This window comes from Eleginops maclovinus, chromosome 14 (genome assembly GCF_036324505.1).
Source record: "Eleginops maclovinus isolate JMC-PN-2008 ecotype Puerto Natales chromosome 14, JC_Emac_rtc_rv5, whole genome shotgun sequence".
In the NCBI taxonomy this organism is placed as follows: Eukaryota; Metazoa; Chordata; class Actinopteri; order Perciformes; family Eleginopidae; genus Eleginops; species Eleginops maclovinus.
In genome coordinates, this window is record NC_086362.1 from 6,885,138 (window position 1) to 6,910,069 (window position 24,932).

Sequence of the window (24,932 nt, forward strand, 5' to 3'; positions counted from 1 at the left end):
TAAGCATTTTTTATTATACTGTTGTGTCATTGATTTATTTTTTTAACACTGCAGTTTATTGGACGGACAGACGGACAGACGGACACACACACACACACCCACACCCACACCCACACCCACACACACACACACACACACACACACACACACACACACACACACACACACACACACACACACACACACAGTGACCTTCAGGTGACAGTGCAGGTGAAAATATGTTTTTTGTGTAAAGGACAATTTTAGTTTGACATGTTTTTGCCTCTTCTTGAAAGAGACTAGTTGAAAGGAAACATCCATACAAGTTTTTCTTTGATAGCATTTACATTTTTGTCCTTAAGTGCATATTAATTTATTAATTATCGCATAGGAAAGCATAATTATTTAGGAACATTAATTAATGTATTTTTCTATTTTAACTGAGTGAGTGAAGGTTTAAATACCCTACGTTTATGGAAAACATACATATACAATTGTTCTTAAATTCCTCTAAAATTAGCATAACAATTTCCTCATTTGCATATCAAGTAAATCAGGAACAATCTAATTCACAAATAGTGTATTTAATGCAAGTAATCAAATCTGATATTTATGAATTATAATGGTATCTGTTCTCTTGTGTTGTTTCCCCTTAAAGTCCCATAATAGTGGCTGCAGAGAAAGACTCACCTGAGGGGGGGGCAGGCCTCCTGCTCCGGGGGGGCAGTCAGGTAACATGATGGTGCGTTTAGGTGTGCTGCACTGGCAGGAAGGGGAGGGGTTGGCCATGCTCCAATTCCCCTGCAGGAAGATGTCAGTGATGGACTGATCCACCGGGGGAGTGAACCAATCAGAGCCAGCCGAGGAACACGGGAGATTCCTGAGAGGAAACGAGGGAGAATTATCAGAGTTTATCATTAATTACATGCAATATGCTCTCTTCTGATAACCATTAGTGTCACTGATGTGTAGCATGGTCCTTCCCAGTCCTCTAAATCCAAGTTGATGTTTTTTAGTCCAAAACCAAAGATATTCACTTTAAACTGTTCCAAAAACAGAGGAATAAACCAAATCTAAATAGAAATGTAACTATTAATCTGACATCAAAACAGTTGGCAATTATTTTTCTGTTGAAGGACTAACCAATAAGTTGTTGAATCATTGCAGCTCTGTTATATTCCCTCTTGTTTCATTATCATGAGTTACAGCATATATACTTCTGAAAGACTGCCACGACTAATCTGCTGGTTACTTTCCAGATTATTTGGTTAATGGTTTGCACCAGAAAACTCAGATTATTTTTGAAAAATCTCCATCCAAGTCTGACATGTTCAAAGATGTCTTTAATATGTTGTTTTGATAGCCCAAAACCAAAACATATTCACTTTAATATGATGAATAAAAGAACAAGCAGCAAATATTCTGTCTGGGGAGGCTTAAAACAGCATTTTCTGAATTTGCTGCATGACACATCGATGTATAATTATCCAAATATTCCACTGATCAGTTAGCAACCTTGACTTTCAATTAAATTCACTGCATAGTCATTAAATTAACATGAGTCAAACCAAATTGACTTCTGAAGATGGTTGAAAAATTAGTTATCTCTGAATGAAATCATGTGGTTTGTGTTTGAAGCGGTGTAAGCTCTTGTGACCTGCGTTTGCTCCAAGCTCAACAATAATTACTTTTCATTAAATTTGAAAAGAAATGTATCTTTCAACATATTTTGACCAGGAACATCCAGAGAGCGTGCTCATCATTTATTAATCACATTTTTCTTCTAGAAATGTCTTTTCACTATAATGCAGAGCGCTCCTTTAATGCATTGGGTGATATTTGTACAGCTTCTGTTGCAGGATTTTGTGCTTGGACTCCATGTTTGCACACGTGACACTTGTATCAGTACCTTGAGGCATGCAGGTGCACACTAACACAAATCTTTTGGTTTTTTTGTGAGTAAAAACATACGGTATGGGGTCTCCAGTCATGCAGCGAGTTCCAAAGCCAGGATTGTTAACCAGTGTATCCACCACCTTAGACACCTCTGCATTAGTCGGACCATCATTGCTGCAAAAGAATCAGGAATAAATAAATAAAATCAACACAAAAAACACTTTCAGCAGGTCCATGTCACTTAAGCCCATTACTGTCAACCAATAAGGAAAGACCCACAACTAATCTACTAATACCTCTTGTAGTGGAGGCATGATATAACTATGCTTACTAGAAACTAGAACCAGAGGAACACGGAGTTTCTTCTTGAATATTTTCTAAAAACAGAATTTTTTACGTGTTATTTTTGTCGTGTTTTCATGTAAGAGGATGTCTCTTGGCCTTTCATCGTGTTTCTGTCATGCACTGTTGTAGCATTGATTTGTGCAATGGCAGCCTTGTTTTAAGTACAAATAACCATTTATACGTCCATATTTCACTAAACCAGGTCTTATTCTTATGAGAAGTGATTTCCTACCATCTATAATTCATCGGATAATAGACAACCATCGATGAGTCCACTTTAAATCGATTTGACCTTGATGAAATCTAGAAGCCTGATGTCTGTAAGGTGGTGTCAAAAAGAAGCTGAGTGTACAGAACGGTGCAGCAGGATAACTGACAGGAGGGATTATTAGAGATTAAAGGCCTGGAAATATTGAACCAGGAGAATAATTTAAAATATACGACTGTGTAAAACAATGTCCTTTCAATATGTTTGGAAAAGAAAGCCTTATTGAAGATTTGAGAAGTGAGGTAAACCATCTTCCTGATTGAAAGGACATTAGTTTATTATTTATCTTAAATGTAGCTTGGTATATCTGTGACCATAGAAAGACTCTTTCAGTTGTTCTTGCAATTAAACTTTAGGGGACAAACAGGAAGAAGGAAAGTGCAAGAGGAAATCTCATGTGGTGCATTTCCAGTAAACACTCGATAGCACTAAATGAATAAAAAATGATGAAGATAAGAAAAATAAATACATTCAGAAACCAACTTTCTTGCATCATACCATCAATGGATTGGGAACTAATGTGCAAAAACATTCATAACACTCAACTCAAACTACTGGAAAGATATGGGGAGATTGTAATTTGCTATTTTAAGACGCCCCAAGTTCAAAGTTAATAGAAAAATAACATTTTAATTCAAAATGATGCAGAGAATACAGGGGACCTCCTTTGGACACGGACATGCCTCCATTAGATTGTTGATAGACTATCTATAATGGGTTGACCAACACAACAGTGCTGACCTGCTAACCAACCAGAGCAGACTGGGCTCTGGTTTCAGACAGAGGGTGAAACGAGGTGCTGCAGCACAGGCAGTATGAGAAAGAGCTTCTTGAACATTAAAGCATTGAAACATGTCAGAGTAGAGACCCAAAACACAAATATGAACCTGAAAATTAGCAAAATAAGGCCCCTTTCATCATTTTATTCGCCCTTTCTTTCTCTGATTTTTAGATATCTAATGTATTTATTGTCTTATCAGCATTAGGAAGGCTAGCTCTGTCGAGGAAGTGTAACTGGACAATCTGGAGTAGGTTTCGAAGGGGCTTGACTTGGATCACAGCGAGTGCTGCAAATTTGAGCCATATATCTCTAATATGAGCCGCTCAGAATTCTGTGTACAGCCTTTCATTATCATCCGAGTGTCTCCTTTAAACAATCTCCCTATTCCAATTTCATTCTCATTACTAAGCACACACACTCTGCCCTTTATCCTAAGGGTGCCATGGGAGTTAAAACACAGCGTTTCATAAAGAGCGCACCAATGGCTTCCTGCCAGCGGTGGCCACAGCCCGCAGACCGTTAGGATTAATACAGTGTTCATTGTCTCGTTTAGAGCGTCCGCATGAAGGTCACTCGGAGCCAGATTCAAGTGGTCCGATTGTAAAAATGGATTATGTGCAGCCATCTGTTTTACAATTAAGACTGGCTGGGTTAGCACGCTATTCCAGATCGTAAAACTACTGGACAGTCTCAAAATGAAGACTTGTGCATACACACAGAAACAGTGGAACTAATGAATGGTTCATCTAGTCCACATGACAAATCGCCGAACACTGTGAGGAGAAAGTCAAATGAAGGCTGCATTATATTACAGGAATAAGCCCTCTGGTGATAAAACACAGTGTTCCTGGGTGTAAGCTTTACTGTCTTTATTCTAAAAACCTCTAAGACTTAAATTAAACCAAGAGGAAACCACTTTTAATCACACCGTCACTCCGGAGAAAAGACAATATTTAGTTATTGGCCAGAGGGAGTGTCGTTAACATTAAGAACACTTCAGTTTTAAAAGGCAAAGCACAGGAACCCTTCACAGGAAGTCCCAGGAAAACCAAGCGGGCACTTTAAGCTAGTCACCAGAGAGTGTGTGACACAGACAAGTGAATACCATCAATGAAGACAGACTTTATTCCCACTACTCTTAAGCTGCATTGTGTTGACATAAAGAAGAGATATTTCACAGGGTTCCTGTCACGTTTTTTAAAGGGGCCTTATTCTGGGGATCTTTTGGCATTATTATTTGGTATTATTAGTATTTAGAACGGTTTGGTAGCAAAAACTGGTTCAGATTCAGAATTTTACTTTTATCCTCTCAAAGAACCAAAAAGAAACGGAATAGATTATTAGAACTGAAAAGGGAACTGGAATTGTTAGAATCGGGGGGGGAGTGTGTGGGAGAGAAACTAACTAGTGTGTAATACCACACTACAGGAAGGGGAAACCACTAGAAGCAGAATAGGGCCCTTCACTAATATCTGTGTTCATAGAGGAGGTGATGACAGTGGAAGCAGGAACAGAGTCAGAACGAGTTTGACAGTTTCAGCACCACGGAGAGAGACACAGAATGTTTTAAATGATACTTGGCTCAGTCAGTGAAAAAGTACTGAAACACACACTCGTTTCAATATTCAAGGCTTTACTTCAAAGGCTTTATTGTGAATGGATCACTTTTAAAAGGTGTCCTCAATGAGCTATGTGTTGATATATGTGAAGCTAATAACTGAATATGTAAGATAATAGATGTGTTAGTCACTTATCGACAATAGTTTGTTAAAATAGATGAGTTAAATATTCAAGAAGGGTCTCACATCATGACTCTACTATACAATTAACGAGGCCTTGATGATATTCAAAAAGTTAAAGACAAATAAAGTGTTTCAATTTGTCAACAAAGCCTCCCTTTTCTATCCATCTGTGTAACTTTATAGATAGCCTCATAGATAAGTCAGGTTATCGTATCTGGACATGTTTAAAGTGAGCTTCTACAGAGGGACGCAGGGGAGATAAAATGCCTGACGGTGGGTTCCCTTGACAGATTCCTGTCAGGAGTACAGTGATACGTTTAGAGGGACTAGGGTGATTTTTACAATTCAATTTTTCAGAAATATTGACGTGGTAGAAAAGGATGAGTCATGTTGCAGCAACCCTGAACTCACTGACGTAGAAATTAATATATTTGACCGTGAAAAAATCCTATTCAGAACATTCAAATACTTTTAACAAAATTAACCTCAATTTCAGAGCCTTTACATTCACATCTAAACTATCACTGCGAAAAAAATACAGTTTTTTCATACTAGCTTTTCATATAAACTTAGATTTTCAAGGATAATTTTCACATCTCATCACATTCCCGACCTTGAAATCAAAACGTTTAAGACTTTGTACGAACCCTGGATAATAAAAAAAAGGGTGCAGATAACCATTATGTCTTTCAAACTTTCCATTCTTGGGTGTTCATTAATAAAAGCACTACATTAAAGCACTGCACTTCATACGGATAGATCCTTTAAAAAAGCCATTTGCATTGTGTTGTCTTTTTGTGATGCATCCTCTGGAATGTAACTAGAGTATTCTACACACTATAGACTGATGAGCTCAGCAGGAGACATCCTTTGTTTCTTTTTCCTTCAAAGCTTGAAGAAATAACTCGCCCCCACAGATAATAATTTCTATGGTGGAAAAACCTTGTTTTTTAAGAAACTGCAGGCTTGCCGAGAAGCGCTTATCTTCCTTTGGAGCAAAGTTGTAGTTGAAGTAAAAAGTCATGTGTTTGTGAAATAATGAATCCAATAAGTGAGAGTTTGTAGATGGATGTTTTCATAGATTTGCTGAAAAATAAATGATCATTTTGGTAGTTAAGTACTCCTTTATGTTTCTGCCTTTGATAAATATCACAAGATGCACTGCATTGTTCAGACATTTTTTTTATAGATTAAAACATGTGCGGGAATTGCGGTAAAAACTCATTGTGATGTGCTTACCTGTAAAAAGTGGTTTGAGGCAGCCCGTACATGGAGGGCTGTAGCTCCAGGCTTGGGTAGTCCGTGAACGGGGGCACGATGAGCGAGAAGATCAGAGACAGACACACAAAGGCTGCAGGTAACACCACCTGCAGAGGGAGGACAGAGTGCACGCAAATCGCTTGTCAAATTGGAAGAAACTTCAGTTAATCATTTGCACTTTGCAGGGAATTATTTGCCAAAAAGGTTGGTTTAACAAGGCAAAACAGTATCAACCAAATGCAACAGACATAATTGACTGCAACACCCAAAATATCTTTACTTTCAATAACTAACTGTCAATACATGCTACACTGACTGATGCGGTCAACAATAGCGTGCACACATTACTATGCTCCTCACTGACTTGTTTGGAGTTTGATTAAACAGACGCACCATCATCAGGCCCCTCACATGTAATTACTTCCTCACTATTCTCTTGTCTTTTGTGGTATTATTATAAACCAGACGCCAGGCGAATCCTCTTTTCTCCGTTGTGTAATTCTCTTTGTAATTCATTGTTAGAGCTGACAAAAAGGTCAGCGGGAAAAAAATGCAAGCTATCTTTAATGTGTAATCACTCGCAGGCTGGCGGCAGGGGGAGGTTTGCGTTCTCTTGATTAATTGCAGGCCATGCGATTTGCCAGGCCAATTCAAGATGCTACAATTGAAAGTCCTAAATTTACTGCAATGTGGAAAAGTGCTTGGAGGAGAAAGATAAAGAGCAGCAATACGAGTGAAAAGCTTAATGGCGGAACAGAAGAAAGAGTGTTTCTCTCTCTCTGCAGTAATTGCAGGTGACAGCTGCTACTTCTCCCATTCAGAGAGATCTGCACAAAGTCATTACGCTCACAAAGCCCAGGCATCGCCATGTACAATGCACGAGTCTCAAGTTAAGAGGGGATTTACAACAGGATTACATGCAAACTGGGTATAAACAGCAAAACACAATCAAGAAGTGCTTATTCATCCTCAATTCAAAAATCTCATTACAGTGAGTTAGTTTCCCCAACAATCACTCATGTCTATCCTGTGTTATTTCTCCATTTATTGCATTAAAGAAGATAAGAACAGCAAAGTTCACTGTTGTGTTAATATGGTATTTATTTATTTATACCTGGACTGGTTAGAGTAACAGTGTGTCACCTGCTACCTAATATAGACTAATCCCTGGAGTGTAACCACCTGTAGCTGGAGAATAAGGTGTGTATGTGTGCTAAATATCGTCAGTGTGTTTAGCATAATTAATACTTTGTTTAATGCAAGTGGAAGAATGTAATGTTTATGCATATGCAGCGTATATTACACCAAGCTGGTCAGTAGTGAAGTAGTAAAAGAAGTAGAAAGTTAAGTAAGAGATGTTCATTTTAAACTTACGCACGCCTGGAAGTCCCTTTTGTGTCAACAGTATAACAGTAATTTTTATAAATTAATTCACAGGAATAATACAGAAACCTAAGTATAACAAATGAGCACTTCAGGAACCATGCTGTTGCTAATATTAGATTATAAAACAACACATATTCTGAATTCCTCATCATGAATCATAAACTGCACCTGGAGGGAGTTTAGCGCTGCTCCTTCCTCATTCTGACGCTGCCAACACTCTCCTGTCCCCAACTTTTCCTCCCCATAAATCACCGCTTTTGTGTCCCATGCCATAATCTCTTTTTATATTCCCCTAACTGCTTGTATTGGAGTAGATTACCTCACTACACAATCATATCTGCTGACAATGGGGGCTGTTGACATGATGGGAGGAAGAAAAGCTTTAGCTAGATGAATAAAGAGGGAGAGGGAGGACAATGTGCACCTTTGTACATGCACACACACTCTCAAAGAGGGATGTGCACGACTGACAGTGACTAATGGGGATTGGTGTCGCAGCAAATTACAGGCAGAACCTGATCTCCTCACAGAGGTGAAACGAGTCCCCTCTCTCTCTCTGAGCTGCAACTTTAATAATTTCCCGCTCTCATAGCTAATGTTATTCAAACTTTATCCAGATGTGTCAATACAATTTACATCACTTTTTAGAAAAACATTCCTTGGGAAGTGCTCGTTAACAAAATTGCATTTGACTCGTTTAAATTACACATATTTATTAGTTTTGACTTCTGAAATTATGTTTATGAGGAACAAAATAATATAGACATGGACTTAATGGGCCAAAATGAGTCTGTCATCCTTGTAATTGTTATGCGATCACATTTAATAAACGGCTAACGAAAACACATGATGAGCGCACCGTGGAATGAAGGGAAAACAAATCAGGGGTGTCACTTAGTCTTTGTGGAGACATCGACAGACATCAGGTAGGAGTGAAGACGTAAACACACCTTCTAACATTTCTACACACTCATGTATTCAGTCACATGTGGCACAACTTTGTGTCAAAAAGTAAAGGGGAAAATCCTGCTCTGGCCCCAGGTATACCCATTTTTATCCCTGCAGAGTGATTCACAGAAAGGAAGAGGAAATAGAATAGTACAGTCTTTTGAAAGGACATTTTACCAATCCATTTGCAGTATCCTGGCCCCAGAAGTCCATGCATCTGGCACTGGCCCCAGTTAAACACACTTTCTGACATGTTTTATACAGAGGAAAAGGAAACACTCTCTTTTGTGTTTATGAAGTAAGAACAGGACCATTTTTCCAAAGCAGTTTTTACTCATATATTCACAGTAACCTTGCCACGCGGGGCAAACATTTGGGTCAAAATGCAAAGGTGAGATGTCATGATTTGACATGCTCTGGCCCCAAGTATACACACGTTCTTCCTTCAAAGAAATGTATACATAGGAACAAGAAATGGTTTTCTCTCTTCTGTGTTTATGAAGTAAGGAGAGGAAAGTTTGTTTTCAGTAATCTATTCACAGTAACCTTGCCACACAGGGCAGGCGTTTGTGTGAACTTTAACTCGAAATACAAGGTTTTTTGTCTTATTGAAAAGAGTGTTGAGAGAGCAGTTCCGAGTTAGAAAGTAAATGTAAATCCAACGTGAAACAAAGAACAGATTCACAACATTATACTTCGACGTGACAGCAAACATATTGCAATCTTATGAAAATGGATCAGCAGATTTGTATAGCTTCCATAGATTTATCAAAACTAAAGTTGTTCTTTGTGCAGAAACACACACTCTGTCCTAATATCCTCCTCCTCTGGACTATTCCCCCGGGATTAATGATGATTATTGTGGTGCACACTACTGATGATCCCACATCCCTCGGCGCATTTTTCAATCTTTATAAAAAACATTATTTGTGTCGATTTCATCTACAACAACTTAAATTCCATCGACTAAATCAAGATGGATGACGTGCCTATTCCCTGCATGAGTGTACTCTATCACATTTGTCATTAAGTGATTTTGAACTTGTTTTTCCTACAATCCTTCCGAGTGTAAGCCTTCACTTCATCACTCCAACAGATGGGGGACAGTACCTGTGCGATGAGGCCCTTGCGGCTGCGGCGGGCGTGGTGGAAGCGTTTGATGAAGAGTGCCAGGAACTGTCTTCTAATCAGCGGAACCCCGACAATGACCGAGGGCCCCCTCCCATTGAGGCTGACGCTCTTCTGGAGGTCTGCAGAAACATTAAACCAACCACTTCTTATTATCGGAGCATACGGAAAATACTTGACAATATATCAGGAATTTGGAAATACTTTTTGATCGTTACTGTTGAGATAAGAGGTTATAAATCAGGGCAACTCAAACACTCTATATATTGACATATTAATATTTAGTAAATATAAATATATATTTTGTTCTACAAAGAATCACATTTTCAGTTTTCTTATTTTGAATTTATGAATGACCAGAGCACTATATAATGCTCAAAACACAAACATATTTACATAATATTTTAATTATATCTTTTTTTAGTAGGCATTGATTGAAATGTAATCAAGTTACAAATTCAGAAATACAAAAAATCCCTAAAGAAAGTTTTCTACTTATATTCTTTAATGTGTTATAGTGCACTTGAATTATAATTATTAATACAGTCATTTAATATGCACACTAATTAAAAAGTGTCAGTAGAATTCAATAAATAGCAAAGCATTTCATTACTTCACAGTTGAATGAGAAATGTACAAATATCCTTTCTCTATTTGATTAGTTTAACAGGTTCACACTGTGTTGCACATACCTTTTTGTTGTGTTATTTAATATCTATAATTTAAATGTAATTTGGCGTTGACTTCTTGCAGATGCCTCCACTTTCTTTTGCATTTCCATTTGCAGTGTGGTGTGCTGCCCTCTTTAGGCTTAAGTTTTTTCTTAATAACTAGTTGAGAACAAACCTAGGAAGGTGTTGGTGGCCAATAATAATGCCAATAGTATGAAGGTATTACATTGAATTGCTTTTGTTTGGGTAAAAGTGAATAGCCGGCAAGACAAAGAAAAATAAAATGACTTTTTGATTCAGAAAGAGCTTTGTTTATGCACTCTTTTCTAAATGGCCACTGAGGTGAATCTTCAAACTGAAAGAAGTTAATAATTGAAGGACGGAAAATCTGACATTTGCTAAAATAATAAAACTAAGAATGAGATACAGTACGCACCTTCCACTTTACTTGTGAACTTTTCCTTTAATTCTGCAAGAGAAACAGAAAGAAAAAAAGTTTCTATTTGAAGACCTTCTGCATTGTACATTCACAAATGTTTAATTAAACTTCCCTCATTAAAAATAATAGCTTGCCTCTCTTTGCAGAGACGCTGGAGATGCTACTCCTCTTGGATGAGTTCCTCCTGCAGTCTCGCTCCAGCAGCTCCTTTGTTGCTGTGGGAATATAAATAAGATGTGTTGTTTTGGCCTGACCCAATTTAAGGTTATAAATAACAAAACCAGCAGCTACCTGCCCTGCATGACGCCATATGTTATATATATATATATATATATATATTACTCCTGTAAGAGCATAAAGCCAGGTGCTTCAGGAACAAGATTTTAGGAGTTAACTGTGAGGTTGCGTGATGTTTGGAGGAAGAGTCATACACTGAAGAATAGAAATGGTTGAGGAAACACAAGATAACTGTACCTGTTCATGCAATGTGACATTTCCCCTTCATATAAAATACATTATAAATAACTAGCTACTATTAGCCACCAGTACTTTGAACATGCATTCCTCTTCTTTCGGATGTACCTACGGTATGGTCACAAATGAAATCTCTTCTTCTTTGAATATTAAAGTGCTGATTGTTATAGTTATTATTCAGCTTGAACCTAATACAGTATTAATAAACGGCAAGTGCCAGATTCTGTCGCCAAAGAAGCAGACTGTAGAAGGAAAGATGTAGAAATAAGACATTAATGATTTTTTATTTTCTGTTGGAGGGATTTTGGATGCATGCAAAGAGAAGGAGCCTTGGGTCATTTTTAAATTCATCTCCCTACATAAAAGTTGAATGGAAAAAGGATTTAATGATTCAAATGACAGAGTAAGAATGGTTTCACATGCATAATTCCACTCCTGTAGCATGGGAGGTAAATGATGGAGCAGTTTAACTCACCTACAATAAAAAATCAGGCAACAACAATACATGTGTGCACTGATTACGTGAGATTGGCAAACTGTTGACGGATATGGAGATATAGGAAATCAAAGACAGCTGCCCTGACCAAAGATTCACTTGCAGTAAATAAGAAGCTGTTGCCAGACGTTGGCTTAATATATAAAAATATAGTTGATACTGGGCTCTGGTTTCAGACAGAGGGTGAAAAGAGGTGCTGCAGCACAGGGAGTATGAGAACAATAAAGACCTTTTTGAACATTAAAGCAGGGAAACAGGTCATAGTAGAGGCACAAAATACTAATATGAACCTGAACATGAGCAGAATAGGGCCCCGTTAATAACGGCTGGGCGATATTTTGAAATGTGATTTATCTTATTTAAAAAATGTGCAAAGTAAGGAAGTTATGTTGAAGCCAGTGTAAGATAACAGCCATTTAATTGACATGGTTTCAGCTTTCTTACTTTCTGAATCCACTCCGGTTTCTTCTGCCACTTTCAGAAATATCTGTGAAATAAATAAAAATATGTATGAATTATAAACATTTTTCAAGACATTGTGTGACATTTAAACACGCAGAGCAGCAGAATGAATGCAAACTAATGAGTGCAAAGGATCAGAGTAAGCTAATATCTTATCAGAGATTTATTTTTGGTTACACTTGTCTAAGTGTATTCAACAAGTGTGCATAGGTTTATGCAAAGAATAAGATAAGAGAGTCTTCAACTACTAACTACCAACTAACATCTCAAAAAAGTGTCCTCAATTTAGGGTTATTTAAAAAATGAATATATATTTCCAGATAGTATGTGTGCGACATTTAAAGTGACCTCCCCTTATGTCTTTCTGTTTAAACACCCCCCCCCCCCCCTCTAAAAAGTATCTTCTGGCAAAGCCTGCAAAATCAGATTTTATGTGGTAAAACAAAGTCAAAAACACAGAATAAAACTGCTGCCTTGTTCATAAAACAGTCAGAAGCTGTTCAAAAGCCTTTTCATTACAATAACCAGCAGAAATGTAGTTTTATTTCCAGCTTCCATGAAACATCCATCAGCCCCCCGTTTCATTTATTTTTCACTTTCACTCACTTATTTCTACTGACGTGCAGCCGGACTTTAAAGGTAAACATGGCGGCTAAAAAACCTTGTGGTGTCTGGATTAAAGAAATTCAAAAGGAATTATTTACATTGCCCACAGGCGGACAGCGTGTGATTCATGTCGGAGTCACACAAAAAGAATTAACCAACATCTCTCTGCTTTGTCTCTCAAAATGAGGCAACAAAATACTCAGAGGGAGAACCAAGCAATAATAATAATAATGCTAATAACAACTTTCAGGGATATTTATGTTATTATGTTCCTGTAAGTACAGGCTATGGGTTGTGCTTCTCCAGTATCCATTACATTTAAAATCTCATTGAACCAATTATCCAGTGCGCCTTGCACACCTGTTGATTGTTGCCTATGTGTGTGTTTGTCTTGGTCCACTTTGACTGTGATGAAGATGCAGTGGTGTTTTAATGTTTGTCTGTTTGCACAATTAAATGCAGCTCATTAACCAGCACGCTCCTCTCTGTGCTCAAGCTGAGAGCGACTGATGAGCTGCTGCAGGACGTGCAGGAAAAAAAACAGTTTGAACAATCCTGACAATTAAACTCAGAGCTGAGAGTTTTTAAGGTATAGGCTAAAATGTAAGGTTGCTTCTCATACTGCGGGAGGGATTTTGTCCACCAAAATTAAGACGGAAGGAGAATCATGAATAAACAGTGCATTTGGTGTGCAGGGAAAACCAGTCATTCATTTGTATATGATTTAGAATTACAATTGTTTTGTTTAGTATGTCTTAATCATGATCATCCATTAGGATTCAGTATCAGGATGATTGCAGCAGTACAATGCTTATTTTTTAACAATAAATCACCTATCCGTTTCTTTCATATAGCACAGTAGTTAATTATTTATGCCATTATATATACATTTGATACGTGTATTTGATATTATTTGGCTTTATTCTAAGCTGCTGGCAAAACGAGTATCGCAGCCTGTAATCCCAGGTGTACCTCCTCCAGCGTGGTGTCGGAGATGCCGTAGCTCGTGAGGCCGAGCTCAGCGGGGGCCCTGTCCAGTTCTGAGAACAGCAGAGCGAAGCTCCCGTCTCTGGCTCCGGCGTACGGCAGCACGAAGGTGATCTCCTGTCCGATGCTCTCCAGGAAGACGGCATCGGGGACGTGGCGCCGCACAATCTGACCCACAGCTGACACATCTGCAGAACCAGAGACAGAGTTACTTAAAACACCTCAGGACGGTCCCTCTGCACACACCAACAGCTCTGTGGGTTTATTTTAATGCTATTACTATTATTATGCTATTATTATTATTTGATGTCATATTAAAGTTGATTTAGTTGGTTAATCAATTGTATTATTACTTTTAGTTTTATTGTTATGCATTATTATTTTTATATCACATTTTAGTGATTATCTTTTGGGTTTGGACAGTTTGAATAAATATATTACATGTATTTGATCTATTTATTATAAATTCTGATTTAAACTTCTCCTATTTTTATTCAATTATTGTATTTATGCATTTTTATTATATAACCTGCAAATAAAAAGATAATGAAAATAATCTTGGGTTTAATCAGTAAAAGGAAAACAAACATCTTAGAGAACATTTGAGAGCAGTGTACGGAGATGTTTTGACCTTTAAGCACAGTGAAACAGATCTGTGGACAAATTCTGCAGCCGGTCTGCTGAAAATCAATCAGCACAGAGTTGCAAACACACGGCGTCTATTATCGATCAGAAACTCTCAAACATAATTACTGCAGGAGTTGCTGCTGCTTTATTTATGAAGAGCAAAATAGATCAGCCTCTCTCTGGATTATTTGAGAGAGTGTGTTTGTCTCTGAGTAACAAAGAGAAATGTGCTGTCAATGTGAAGATGATATTTACAGCATCATCCATCTTAATATCATGTGTGTAACCTTTTTAACGATGTGAGCATTGATTGGTTTACCATTCATAATTAACTATTACTGTTGTTACCTGATCCCATCGACAAGCAGCACCATGTTTTTGTTCTTCTGTGTCCCTAAATGTACTGATTCTTATACAATGCCATTCAGAAAACTAAAATAGGTGAAGGAAAATTAGAATGTCTGCCGGATCGAATAATAATGGGTTGATAATTTGCATTGGGAATTTTATACGTATGTCCAGAACTACATTTTAAGATAAGAATCCCCATTATGTCAGAATATATCCCCTTTAATATAAAAAAGGGTAGAAAAGAGCTCTAGATCAGGATCATCAATTTTCTCTACATTCACAAAGCTCCTCCAAGTCTTTCTCTATCAATAAACTATTTCCCAATGTGTATCCAACATTGCACTGTGACATTCAAGTGCACTTCAGCTGTGGTTACATCCGTTCAACAGCTTTCCTGTACAGTCCGTTGGTCTGGAATTGGAAATGTGGAACAAAAATCAATGAGAGAAGGGATGTTGGTGGCATTTTGAGGAGTTTTATAGTTATTGTTTGTATGTGTTGGAGCTGTTCCCAGACTCCTTTGGTTTGGTTTTGGAGCTATAGCAGCTAACTCTGTGGGTGCCACTGTGACACTTCACACAAGGTTTGAAAAAAGCAGGTGAGGTGAGCTAATACTGAAATATGAAGGCAGGAAAGGAGATGTGTCGGGGACGCAGTTTGTACCTGAGGGGTCCGAGTCGCCCCAGGTCTGGCTGCCGATGCCGTCATCTGGACTGCTGCAGCGAGAGGTGAAGTCTTTCTCCTGTTAAAACATAGAGGACACATCTGTAAACACACACATGTTCCTTTTAGAAGAGAATTGGGATGAGGCTTCACGAAATGTCTCAGTTTTCCTTTGCAAATTCTACATACACACTACAAACAAAAAAGTATCAGAGGAATATTTATATTTGATCTTAGGGACGAGGAATTATCTCCCCTTGAAGAATACATTTAGCATCTGAAATAATGTTGATAGGGAGACTAAGAAATATAAGTGTTGAATATTTAGATATTTCTGCTTATTGTAGACGACCAGAACAATGGGTTTGATTACTTACTTTGAGGAACTTGTTCTAAAAAGGCGTGTAAATCACAAGTTCTCATTACAATTTGAATATCGGGGACTTGGGGAAAGACTTTTGAGTATTCCAACACCCTGGTGATCATTGAAGTGCCATTTAGGAGGAGAAGCGCTTGGTAAGAAATGGTGACACAAGTAAGTTGATGGGTTATTAAAAAAACTATTGAAAAATACTCAATTTCAGTTCCATATTTTCAGGGATATGGAAGAAGTGCACTTGGACAAAACTAGTGACATACACTTGGCTTTTGAATTTCAAAATAAAAGCCTGTCTTAAAACATGTTATCCGTTCCTAATCTTTAATCTCATTAGAGTTGAAAAGCCGTGTCCTTACTGTCGGTACATCTTTGACCTGACTCTTAATGATCCCGTTTCTCTGTGCCGCCATCTTCGCTGTCCCCTCTCGCACCAGTGTCAGGTAGTACCCGCTGCCGAAGCACTTCTTCAGGAAGAGCGAGGAGCCGCAGCAGCGCATCTTCCCGTGGGAGATGATGGCGATGCGATCCCCCAAGATGTCCGCCTCGTCCATGTGGTGTGTTGACAGGATGATTGTGCGGCCTGAGGAGGAGACATGAGTGAAGGGACTCAGTGGGAGGGAGAAAGACTGGATTGGAAATATAACATATTTAAAGCACAGATTGGAAATATAGCATTTTTCCCTCTGGATTTTTTTTGTTTTGACAAGAAAAGATGTCTGGGATCAGAAGTGTTCAAATCAAGCCAATATCACAATCTGTCTCTTCATAGTGCTGTCTTATCTCCTGTCTGCCAATTCCACACTGTTTTTACCAACACGGATCCGCATGGCAACAAAGCTCCAGAGGAGTGTGTGTGGGTGTGAATCTGGGACCAAATCAAAATGACGATAAAGGCCACACTAAGCCTGCTTTCCAGCGTTTCTGTGAGTCTTATTTCCTCTGTGCTCCGAAAGGAAAACTGACTGCAGCGACGACGACAGCATGTACGGCAAGGTTATTCAAAGATGTGCTAATCCTTTAATATCACGCTGTATCAGATAACACGCGTTAGTTCTCACGTACCCAAAACAACAGGACAGAGGAAGAAGAGTAATTAAGTCTCAGCATGGCTGTGAGTCTGCAGAGTCACTTTTTATGGAGTCACTTTTAAAACAGAACATTTAACCTCATCTTATTATCAGTGACAGAGAGGAAACTTAATTCAAGTCTTCGAACAGAGCCACAGAATTTTATTTGTAGTGCTTAGTATTGCCACAAAAGTCAACTAAAGATAATTACAGATGCTTCTTCCTTAGCAATGATGGTGGCTCTGTGCATCGTCCTGGTATTCATTACAATGCATGCAAGCATTTCCTTTTTACTTTATCATAGAGCGCATTCCTAAAAACTCAAAGACACTTTACAGAGGTAAAATTCATCAAAACATAATTAAAACAACAAACCTGAAATATGTAAAGCACGACATTCAATTACAGATTAAAGGCAGTTTTTAATTGTGATTTTAGGATGATTTTATACTCCCCCTATAGACACTCTTTTGTATGCACATCATGTAAGCACATCTAATTCATCTTCATCCTGTAAACATTGCAAATGCTTCTATATTTTCTGCACATTTCTGTACCATATCATGCATTAAATCTCAGAACAGGCACTTTTATATATTCACTTCATTTGGTGTTTATTGCAGAAGGCTGTTGAGCTAGTTAAAACCATATCCTGACAGGGCACATTATCCAGGGGACACAGTCAGAGGTCTTCAGCTGCAGCTTCACTTTTTGCTTGGCCAACTATTTTCCCTCCTCCTCCTCCTCTTCCTCCCCTTTGTGAGCCCTCTCACCAGCTGATCTGCTGAATCCCTCCTCAGTTAAGCATTGTCGCCTTATGCTGTGCCGAGCAAGTCCTCTGAATAAAAGTCCTCGCAGAGCTTTACAGAACAATTTAGCATATGTGGGAGAGCGTGCTGCTGATGAGGGGAGGGGGTGAGGAGATGATTTGGACGCTCAAACTCACATGTAATTTTCCTCAGGATTTGTTATGCTTTACAAGAGGAAAAGGCACGGCGTCCTCTGAGAGTTTGGAGTAAAATAAATGTGTTTGGACTGCAGACGGCCCACTCAAATTTTCTGATTTATTGTGTTTTGTGGTGCATTACTGCAGAAAGTGATATATCAAATGCAGTTCAGGTAAATTGGAAGTACTTGCACAGCAAAGAGAGGCTGGAAATGTTCCGTTATCTAGCTTCCTCGCCTCTAAATCAACCTGAGAGAAATGGATTTTACAAGCCGGACAGATGTTATGTACTTCTGCAGAAAGATGAATTATAGCACAAAACTTTATTAACTGCTGTCCGTGGAAATCATCCGTCCTTCAATCAGCTTTTTTTCTTTTAAAGCGGGAGAAAGAGACATTGTGCAGGCTCACATTCACACCTAGGGGAGGTATTAACACATACTAAACCTAACCTGCATGCTTCAGCCTGAGCGAGGAAATCAGAGCAATCACACGCAGCCACTACACATTATTTTGTTTCCATTGAAGTATAACAAAGAATAAACTGGAGGAATTAATGTTGTTCAGTGGAGAAGATTGAGGCATGGTGTAACTACTTCTGATATGAGGACAATAAAGCTACACACAGCTGCAATCAGCATCCACATAAATGAACATAACGTCTACAGACTGTATTAGGTTTGCATGCTCTGAAATGATTTTCTCTGCAGCTGTGTTTCTCTCAAAGTGAATCGCCTTCCTATGTGTCAGATGTAATCTCCGTGCCGTGCTGTGCCGCTGTAATATTTTGTTTATGGCATTTGAGACGAGCTGCTTCATGCAATTTCACTGCACAAGCACTAATTGAATCATAACAACTTTACTTCAGAGGTGATGATTCTTGTTTTACTTCCAAGAAATTCAGTCGGAGAAATGTAGTTCCATCAGCTGTGTAATCTAAAGAATGTTTGGTTGTGTTGCATGTGCCTCTTTCTTAAATACAATGTCATACAGTATGTGTGGTGGTTTCGAGATAAAGCAAAAGAGAAACAGGCATGTAAAGGAAAGCCAATTCAATCAAAAATACTTGTGTGAAAAGTCTGCACCCTTAATTAGCTGTGAAGAGCCAACATTTCTTGATTTTTTCATGAAGAACACTCTCTGTAGTGATGTGTTGACAAACCTCAGTGCCAATAAGAGGACAGACAGGATGTGGGAGTTCTCATTAACATGGAGTTATCGGAGGAAGCTAATGATGAGCTAATGACAGAGAGAGGGCGGCATGTCACTCAATGCACATTCAACAATTGGACACGTGTTGGGTTTATGTTGCTGTAATGTCCGTGTCCTGCTGAAAGCCTGCTGCAGCAGACAGTATAAAACGCTGACTGATGGAGGAGACAATTACAGACTCTGTTGAATTGAAATGTCAATTAAAGCGTCTCAGATTCACTTCTGTTCCAGGACAAATTACAATTTCTGTCCACCCACTGCAGAGAGGCACAGAGTGAATCAGATACTGTCATTACTTTAACTGTCCACGCTTAAATGTTGATAACAAATACAAGCTTATACAGCTGACCTGTAGCTCAGTGCAGTTTTGTATTTTATTGTTGTCTTTTTTCTCTTTTTATGTTCTTACATCTTTTGTATATTATCATTTATGATTAATGAATTGTCTTCCCTTAATATAAACACTCAGTATGATAATGTAATATTAACATACAGTATATTAAAGGCTTTGCACTGTGCACAACACCACCTGTAAGTAGGCATATATTTACATGTTGTGTCGTGCAGTAAAGTATATAAAAATTGTCAATTTGAAAAGAAAGTTTCCTAAAGATCAATAAAAGTTAGAATGAATACTTTTTTTAATGCCACTTAAAATTAAAACAAGACATTTTTAATGACCTTTTAGTCTTTGCATCAACACTTATATCCTTCTTATTATTCCTTTATTATAAATAATGTGTGAACAACACAAGCTGTACGAAAGTGTACATTTATTTAAATCACTGCAATAAAAAATGTCCCTCAGGATAAAGACATTTTAAGCCTTTTTGTTGATGCCATTTGAAATAAAAATACCATTTCATAGACAATTTAAGTATTTGTAAGGACGCACAGGAACCCGGCACAGCGTTGGTTCTTCCTTACCTTGTTTGTACTTGAGCAGCAGGTCCCAGATGCCCCTGCGGGCGTAGGGGTCCACACCCGCTGTGGGTTCATCCAGGATGACGATTTTTGAGCCGCCGACAAAAGCTATAGCCACAGACAGCTTCCTCTGCATCCCCCCTGCAACACAACAACCTCCATGATATATCAATCCTAAAGAATAAAGTCTGTCCTGTGCGTTTGCGACACAAAGTTGGGAACTAATGATAGACTAAATGTGTCAGGACGCAGCGTTTTTTTTCTATTTTGCATGACAGTGCAAAGAGATTGATGGCAGAGAAGTAGACACACCTTCCTCAGGTTACTCCAAATGCCTCTGCTGCAGAGCTAATGTAGTGGAGATGTCGGCATGCATCAGCCTTCAGAGTCATGTTTCAGTAATTCTGCTCACAAGTAATCTGTGACTGAGGACAATTTGTCAAGCGCATGTCCCCCAGACAATGAATTACACAACCTGTGACACCCAGGTGCCATGCATGTATGTGGTGAAGCTTCACCCTGCAGTAAAGGATAATCTGCAGATGATATTCCCTCCCAGGGGGAATACATAAATGTACTGAGCACAGAAGGTGATGAACACATCTAGAATGAAATTCACATCTCTGCATCATTTCAGCAGACACACACCTGACAGGTTCTTAGCCAGATCCTTCCTCTTGTGCAGTAAACCAACATCCTCAATCATCTGCTCCATCTCCGTCTGCACCTCCTGGCGGCTGAGTCCCTTCAGACGGGCGTAGAAGTAGATATGCTCCTCCACCGTCAGCCTGGGAGGAGAAATTAACATCAATAGCAAAAAAAAAGGCCATCACCTGCCACTGATTCATGTAAAAGTGTGTGAAATGTCCAAAAACTGTCACATTAATGCATCCTGCAAGATGACGAGGCTCCTTTTACCAAGTGCACTTTTAGAAGTGACAGAGAAAAGTGGGACCAAAATATGTCGGGATGTCTATCTGTCTTTTTGCCTGAATCTTAACCCTATTTAATAGAGATGCTTTGACTGTCTGAGATTAATAATAATGTAAGTAATTTGCAGGTACTCGGACATTATTATGATAGGTAATCAGTTTGTGCAAGCGACAAATCGAGGGGACGCTAAAGGTGAAATAAAAAGAGTTGGGAATGATGCCATCAGGAGAGATAAGATTTTTTTAGGAGAAAAGACAAAGGGATAATGATGAGACTTAGCCCTCATTATGCACGTTATTAAATTGCACTGTAACGATCCCTTCTTTAAAAAAGCATTAGAAGGAAAGCAGGTTAAAACAGGGTTTGAACTTGCAGATTTCACTCACTCATTGAACAAGACGTTGTGCTGCGGGCACATTCCCAGATACTTCCTGATGGAGTCCATGTCAGACAGGATGTTGTATCCGTTGATCAGAGCCGTTCCTGATGTAGGAGGGAACAGGCCGGTCAGGATGGACCTGCAGAGGAAACACACATCCTGATTATTATTAAGCTTAGACATGATGAATAATTCATTTCTAATTAAGAGCTGTTAAGGAACTCGGAACAAAGTACCTGCAACTTTAGAAGCAGCTGGTTGAACTATTTTGGCCAGTCCTCAAGACTTGCATTGTCTGATTTAGTTTGAAATAATACAATTATGAACATTAAGATTGTTCTTTATGTGATAGATACGTAATAGAGACTATGAATTGGTTATGCATGTTAAATCATGCATTTGTTTTTTGCATGTGTCTTGCTTATGTAACTTTAAAAATAATAAGATAGTAGCGTAGTATGTAGGATATGTTTTATATAACATTTATAAACAGTTAGGCACTGATATTGTGTGCGTATCAGTGTGACAGTCCTTACTCTGTTATGTTTGAATAACGCCGCTTGGAGCTTCTTCTCTGCAGCTCTTCATCTTACCCTACAGTCCTTGTCCTCTCTGTTTTTATCACTGTCATCCTCAAGCTCTTTCCACATTTTCACAATTTTTTATCATTCAGGTAATGTGACTCACATGGTGGTAGTTTTCCCGGCTCCGTTGTGTCCGAGGAAAGACGTGATCTGGTCCTCGTAGAAGTCCATGCTGAGGCCGTCCACCGCCAGCTTCTTCCCCGTCTTGTAGATTTTCACCAGGTTACGGATTGAGACGCCTGCTTTCATTTCGGGCGGTGCTTTCTCCAGATACTCTGTAGAAACACATGCAAACAGCACATGCATACACTCATTAAAAATGTCTTCATCCCATGTGCCTCACTGATAGAAAATGATGTATTAAGAGTTACACATTTAAATGGACTTAAATACTATTATTTATTTAACTCTTTGGTCCTTTAAAGAAGTAAAAATAGAAGATACTGACACACACACACACACACACATATTACGTACTGCTGTGTTCATAGGGGTCCTTCAGCAAGGGGGGGGCGGCGGTTGTCACAGAGGCGGTCCCGCACCAGTACGACGCCGTGACAGGGAAGTACCACGGTTTCGGGATTCCATACTGACCTGGGATCAGAAAATATTCACATATGATTTATTTATTTTATTAGAATTATTCATATTACTTTTGTTATTTTTTTGTGTTTGCAAACTCACATATATTATCAAATCATATATATGTACATACTGCAGTAATAATATAATAAAAAAGTCTTGGAACTTGCACTCCTTCCTCCTTTCCTGAGAACCAGTAGGTGCAATCAACAGCATACCAATAAATCAGCATTAATGACAGTGCATACCTGGGAAGACGTTCTCGATGTACCAGGTGAGCAGCCAGTAGAACACGGCGTCAAACAGCATCATGATGATGGAGACGATGAAGGTGTAGCGGTCGCCCTCCTCCGGGCTCTGAAGTATGTTGGACCACTGAATGCCGATGCCTTGCACCTCGTACTTTGCAAAGTTCTCGCATCCGTACCCGAACGCCACGCAGGACAGCAGACTCTGTAGAGGTCACATGAGCACGGCAATTCAGAAAAAAGTAAATGCTGGATTTAAACCAGGCATGGAGAATACATGTTTTAAGGAAACTAAGATTCTAAATATTTATTATTGTTTTTTATTAATATTATTTATTCATTTGTTTTGTTGTTTTTATTGTTTTTGTCTTATTTCTTTTTTACTTTATACTGAGGGGGTTATCCGTTGTTTATTTTTTCAATATTATAATGATCCTTTTCTGGTTCTCTTGACTATTTTACTTTCTTGTTGTCTTTGAAATTTTATACATCATCTACATTTTCAATAGATTATTTAAAAAAAAACATGTATTCCCTAACAGTACTCAGTAGTATAAATGAGGGCATATCCTGCTCATTTTCAGGGTCATATTAGTATTTTGTGCCTTTACTTTGACATGTTTCGATGCTTTTCTCATACTGCCTGCTGCAGCACCTCTTTTCACCCTCTGTCTGAAACCAGAGCCCAGTCTGAAGGGAACTTTGGGATTTTAGTCTTTGCAGACCATTTACATGCACAAAACCTATAGAACACACTACAGGAGAGGGAACACAAAAAATGCAGAACAGGGCCTCCTTAAAAGTAAATACCTTTAGTGTGAAAAAGTGTGCATGCATGTGGTTCATGGACTCATGGAAACATTGTTGTCTGCTAAGCTAATCAGCTCCGTATTTAACAACCTCACATGAAAATGGTGTCCATCTGCTCGCCTCGTTATCAGCAGTAAAGGAGAAATGTCATTCAAAAGCAACGACTCAGAGGACATTTCATTCAGTGATCCAGGTGATGACTTAATCTGAGCACCGAGGTCACGCTCGGCTGATCAGCAGCAGCAGACAGAAGGAACCTCAGCAGCTGTAATTGCTGCGCTGTCTTTGTGAACATCTCTCAGGACTTCATTTCAGAACAAAGATGGAGACTGAGTTGCAAACTGAGATTTGTCGGTGCTTTCATACAGTACAGAGGGAAATTGCAAATGATGCTTTTGCCCATGAGACATCATCTGCCACGGGCCTATCACTCCGCACCGCCAGCTGTTTCATCACGCCTCATTTGCTCACAGCGTTTGTGAAGCTGCAACAATCATGGAGACTGCCTGCCCGGTGTTACACTACCAGGCTGAGGAATAGGAGCGACCTGCTGCTGAGACACAGACCTCCAGCTTCCTGTTTCCTCTGTCCTCTGACAAGCAATCAGCAGAGAGTCAGAGAACGAGGTGACAGCAGGGCAACCATCCCTGACCTCGGAATGAACGGCTGACAAAACCACAGCAGCCACTTACAGTATATAGCTCTGAGAGGAGGAGGAGGAGGAGGCAGACGAAACAAGCGCCTCACATGAACACATGTCAGATTCAGCTGGCTGCAACCGCAGAGCATCGTTAGAGGAAGAGCGATCAGCGGCGCTCTGCAGAAAGTCGCTCCTGACAGCTGCATGACAGACAGGAGCACAACGAGCTTCTGTGTTACGAAGATTTATTTTATAAACTGGGAGAGTTTTCATTCCTGCAGGAAAATTTCGGAACAGAAAGTCTGGAAATTGTAACTACACCGTTAATCAATTAGTTAATTTGCAGACCATTGGCTATTATTTGGATATACACAACAACTATCAGCATTGCATCGTAATGAATAAGTAATATTAATTTAAAGTTTATATTTAGGTCCTTATCTACAGGAAAAACATAGAAATTGAGAGCTTTGTAGTTTTTATGTCCCCTACGGTTTGTGCAGAATAAATAGTTGAACATAATGACACACATATTTAAGTTAGTTTTATGCGGGAATATTGGCAATTATTTTCAATAAACTGAGAGAATAATAAGCAGTGCAATGTGATTAGTAGGTAATACAAATGTATTTATTTTGGTCTATTGAGAGTTCCTCAAATAAGAATCTATATTCTTAGTATATTAGACATTTTTTTACATAAACCATATGCTGAAGTGA

The 24,932-nt window shown here is 38.8% G+C and overlaps 1 protein-coding gene across 2 annotated transcripts in view; it reads right to left on the bottom strand.

Moving 5' to 3' along the window:
* LOC134875880 (phospholipid-transporting ATPase ABCA1-like) overlaps positions 1–24,932 on the bottom strand; it is a 119,102-nt gene that overhangs the window by 49,586 nt on the left and 44,584 nt on the right. The window contains exons 17-32 of one of the 2 annotated variants that reach the window (XM_063900591.1): positions 22,764–22,968; positions 22,411–22,527; positions 22,037–22,208; positions 21,357–21,488; positions 20,686–20,825; positions 20,041–20,178; positions 16,245–16,468; positions 15,510–15,588; positions 13,854–14,056; positions 12,258–12,300; positions 10,978–11,058; positions 10,841–10,873; positions 9,716–9,855; positions 6,251–6,378; positions 1,951–2,049; positions 670–859 (exon numbers count right to left, since the gene is read on the bottom strand). In XM_063900591.1, the coding sequence (XP_063756661.1) occupies positions 670–859; positions 1,951–2,049; positions 6,251–6,378; positions 9,716–9,855; positions 10,841–10,873; positions 10,978–11,058; positions 12,258–12,300; positions 13,854–14,056; positions 15,510–15,588; positions 16,245–16,468; positions 20,041–20,178; positions 20,686–20,825; positions 21,357–21,488; positions 22,037–22,208; positions 22,411–22,527; positions 22,764–22,968 (2,124 nt within the window). The remainder of the gene's footprint in view (positions 1–669; positions 860–1,950; positions 2,050–6,250; positions 6,379–9,715; positions 9,856–10,840; positions 10,874–10,977; positions 11,059–12,257; positions 12,301–13,853; positions 14,057–15,509; positions 15,589–16,244; positions 16,469–20,040; positions 20,179–20,685; positions 20,826–21,356; positions 21,489–22,036; positions 22,209–22,410; positions 22,528–22,763; positions 22,969–24,932) is intronic. The other variant, XM_063900592.1, reaches the window with a different exon arrangement.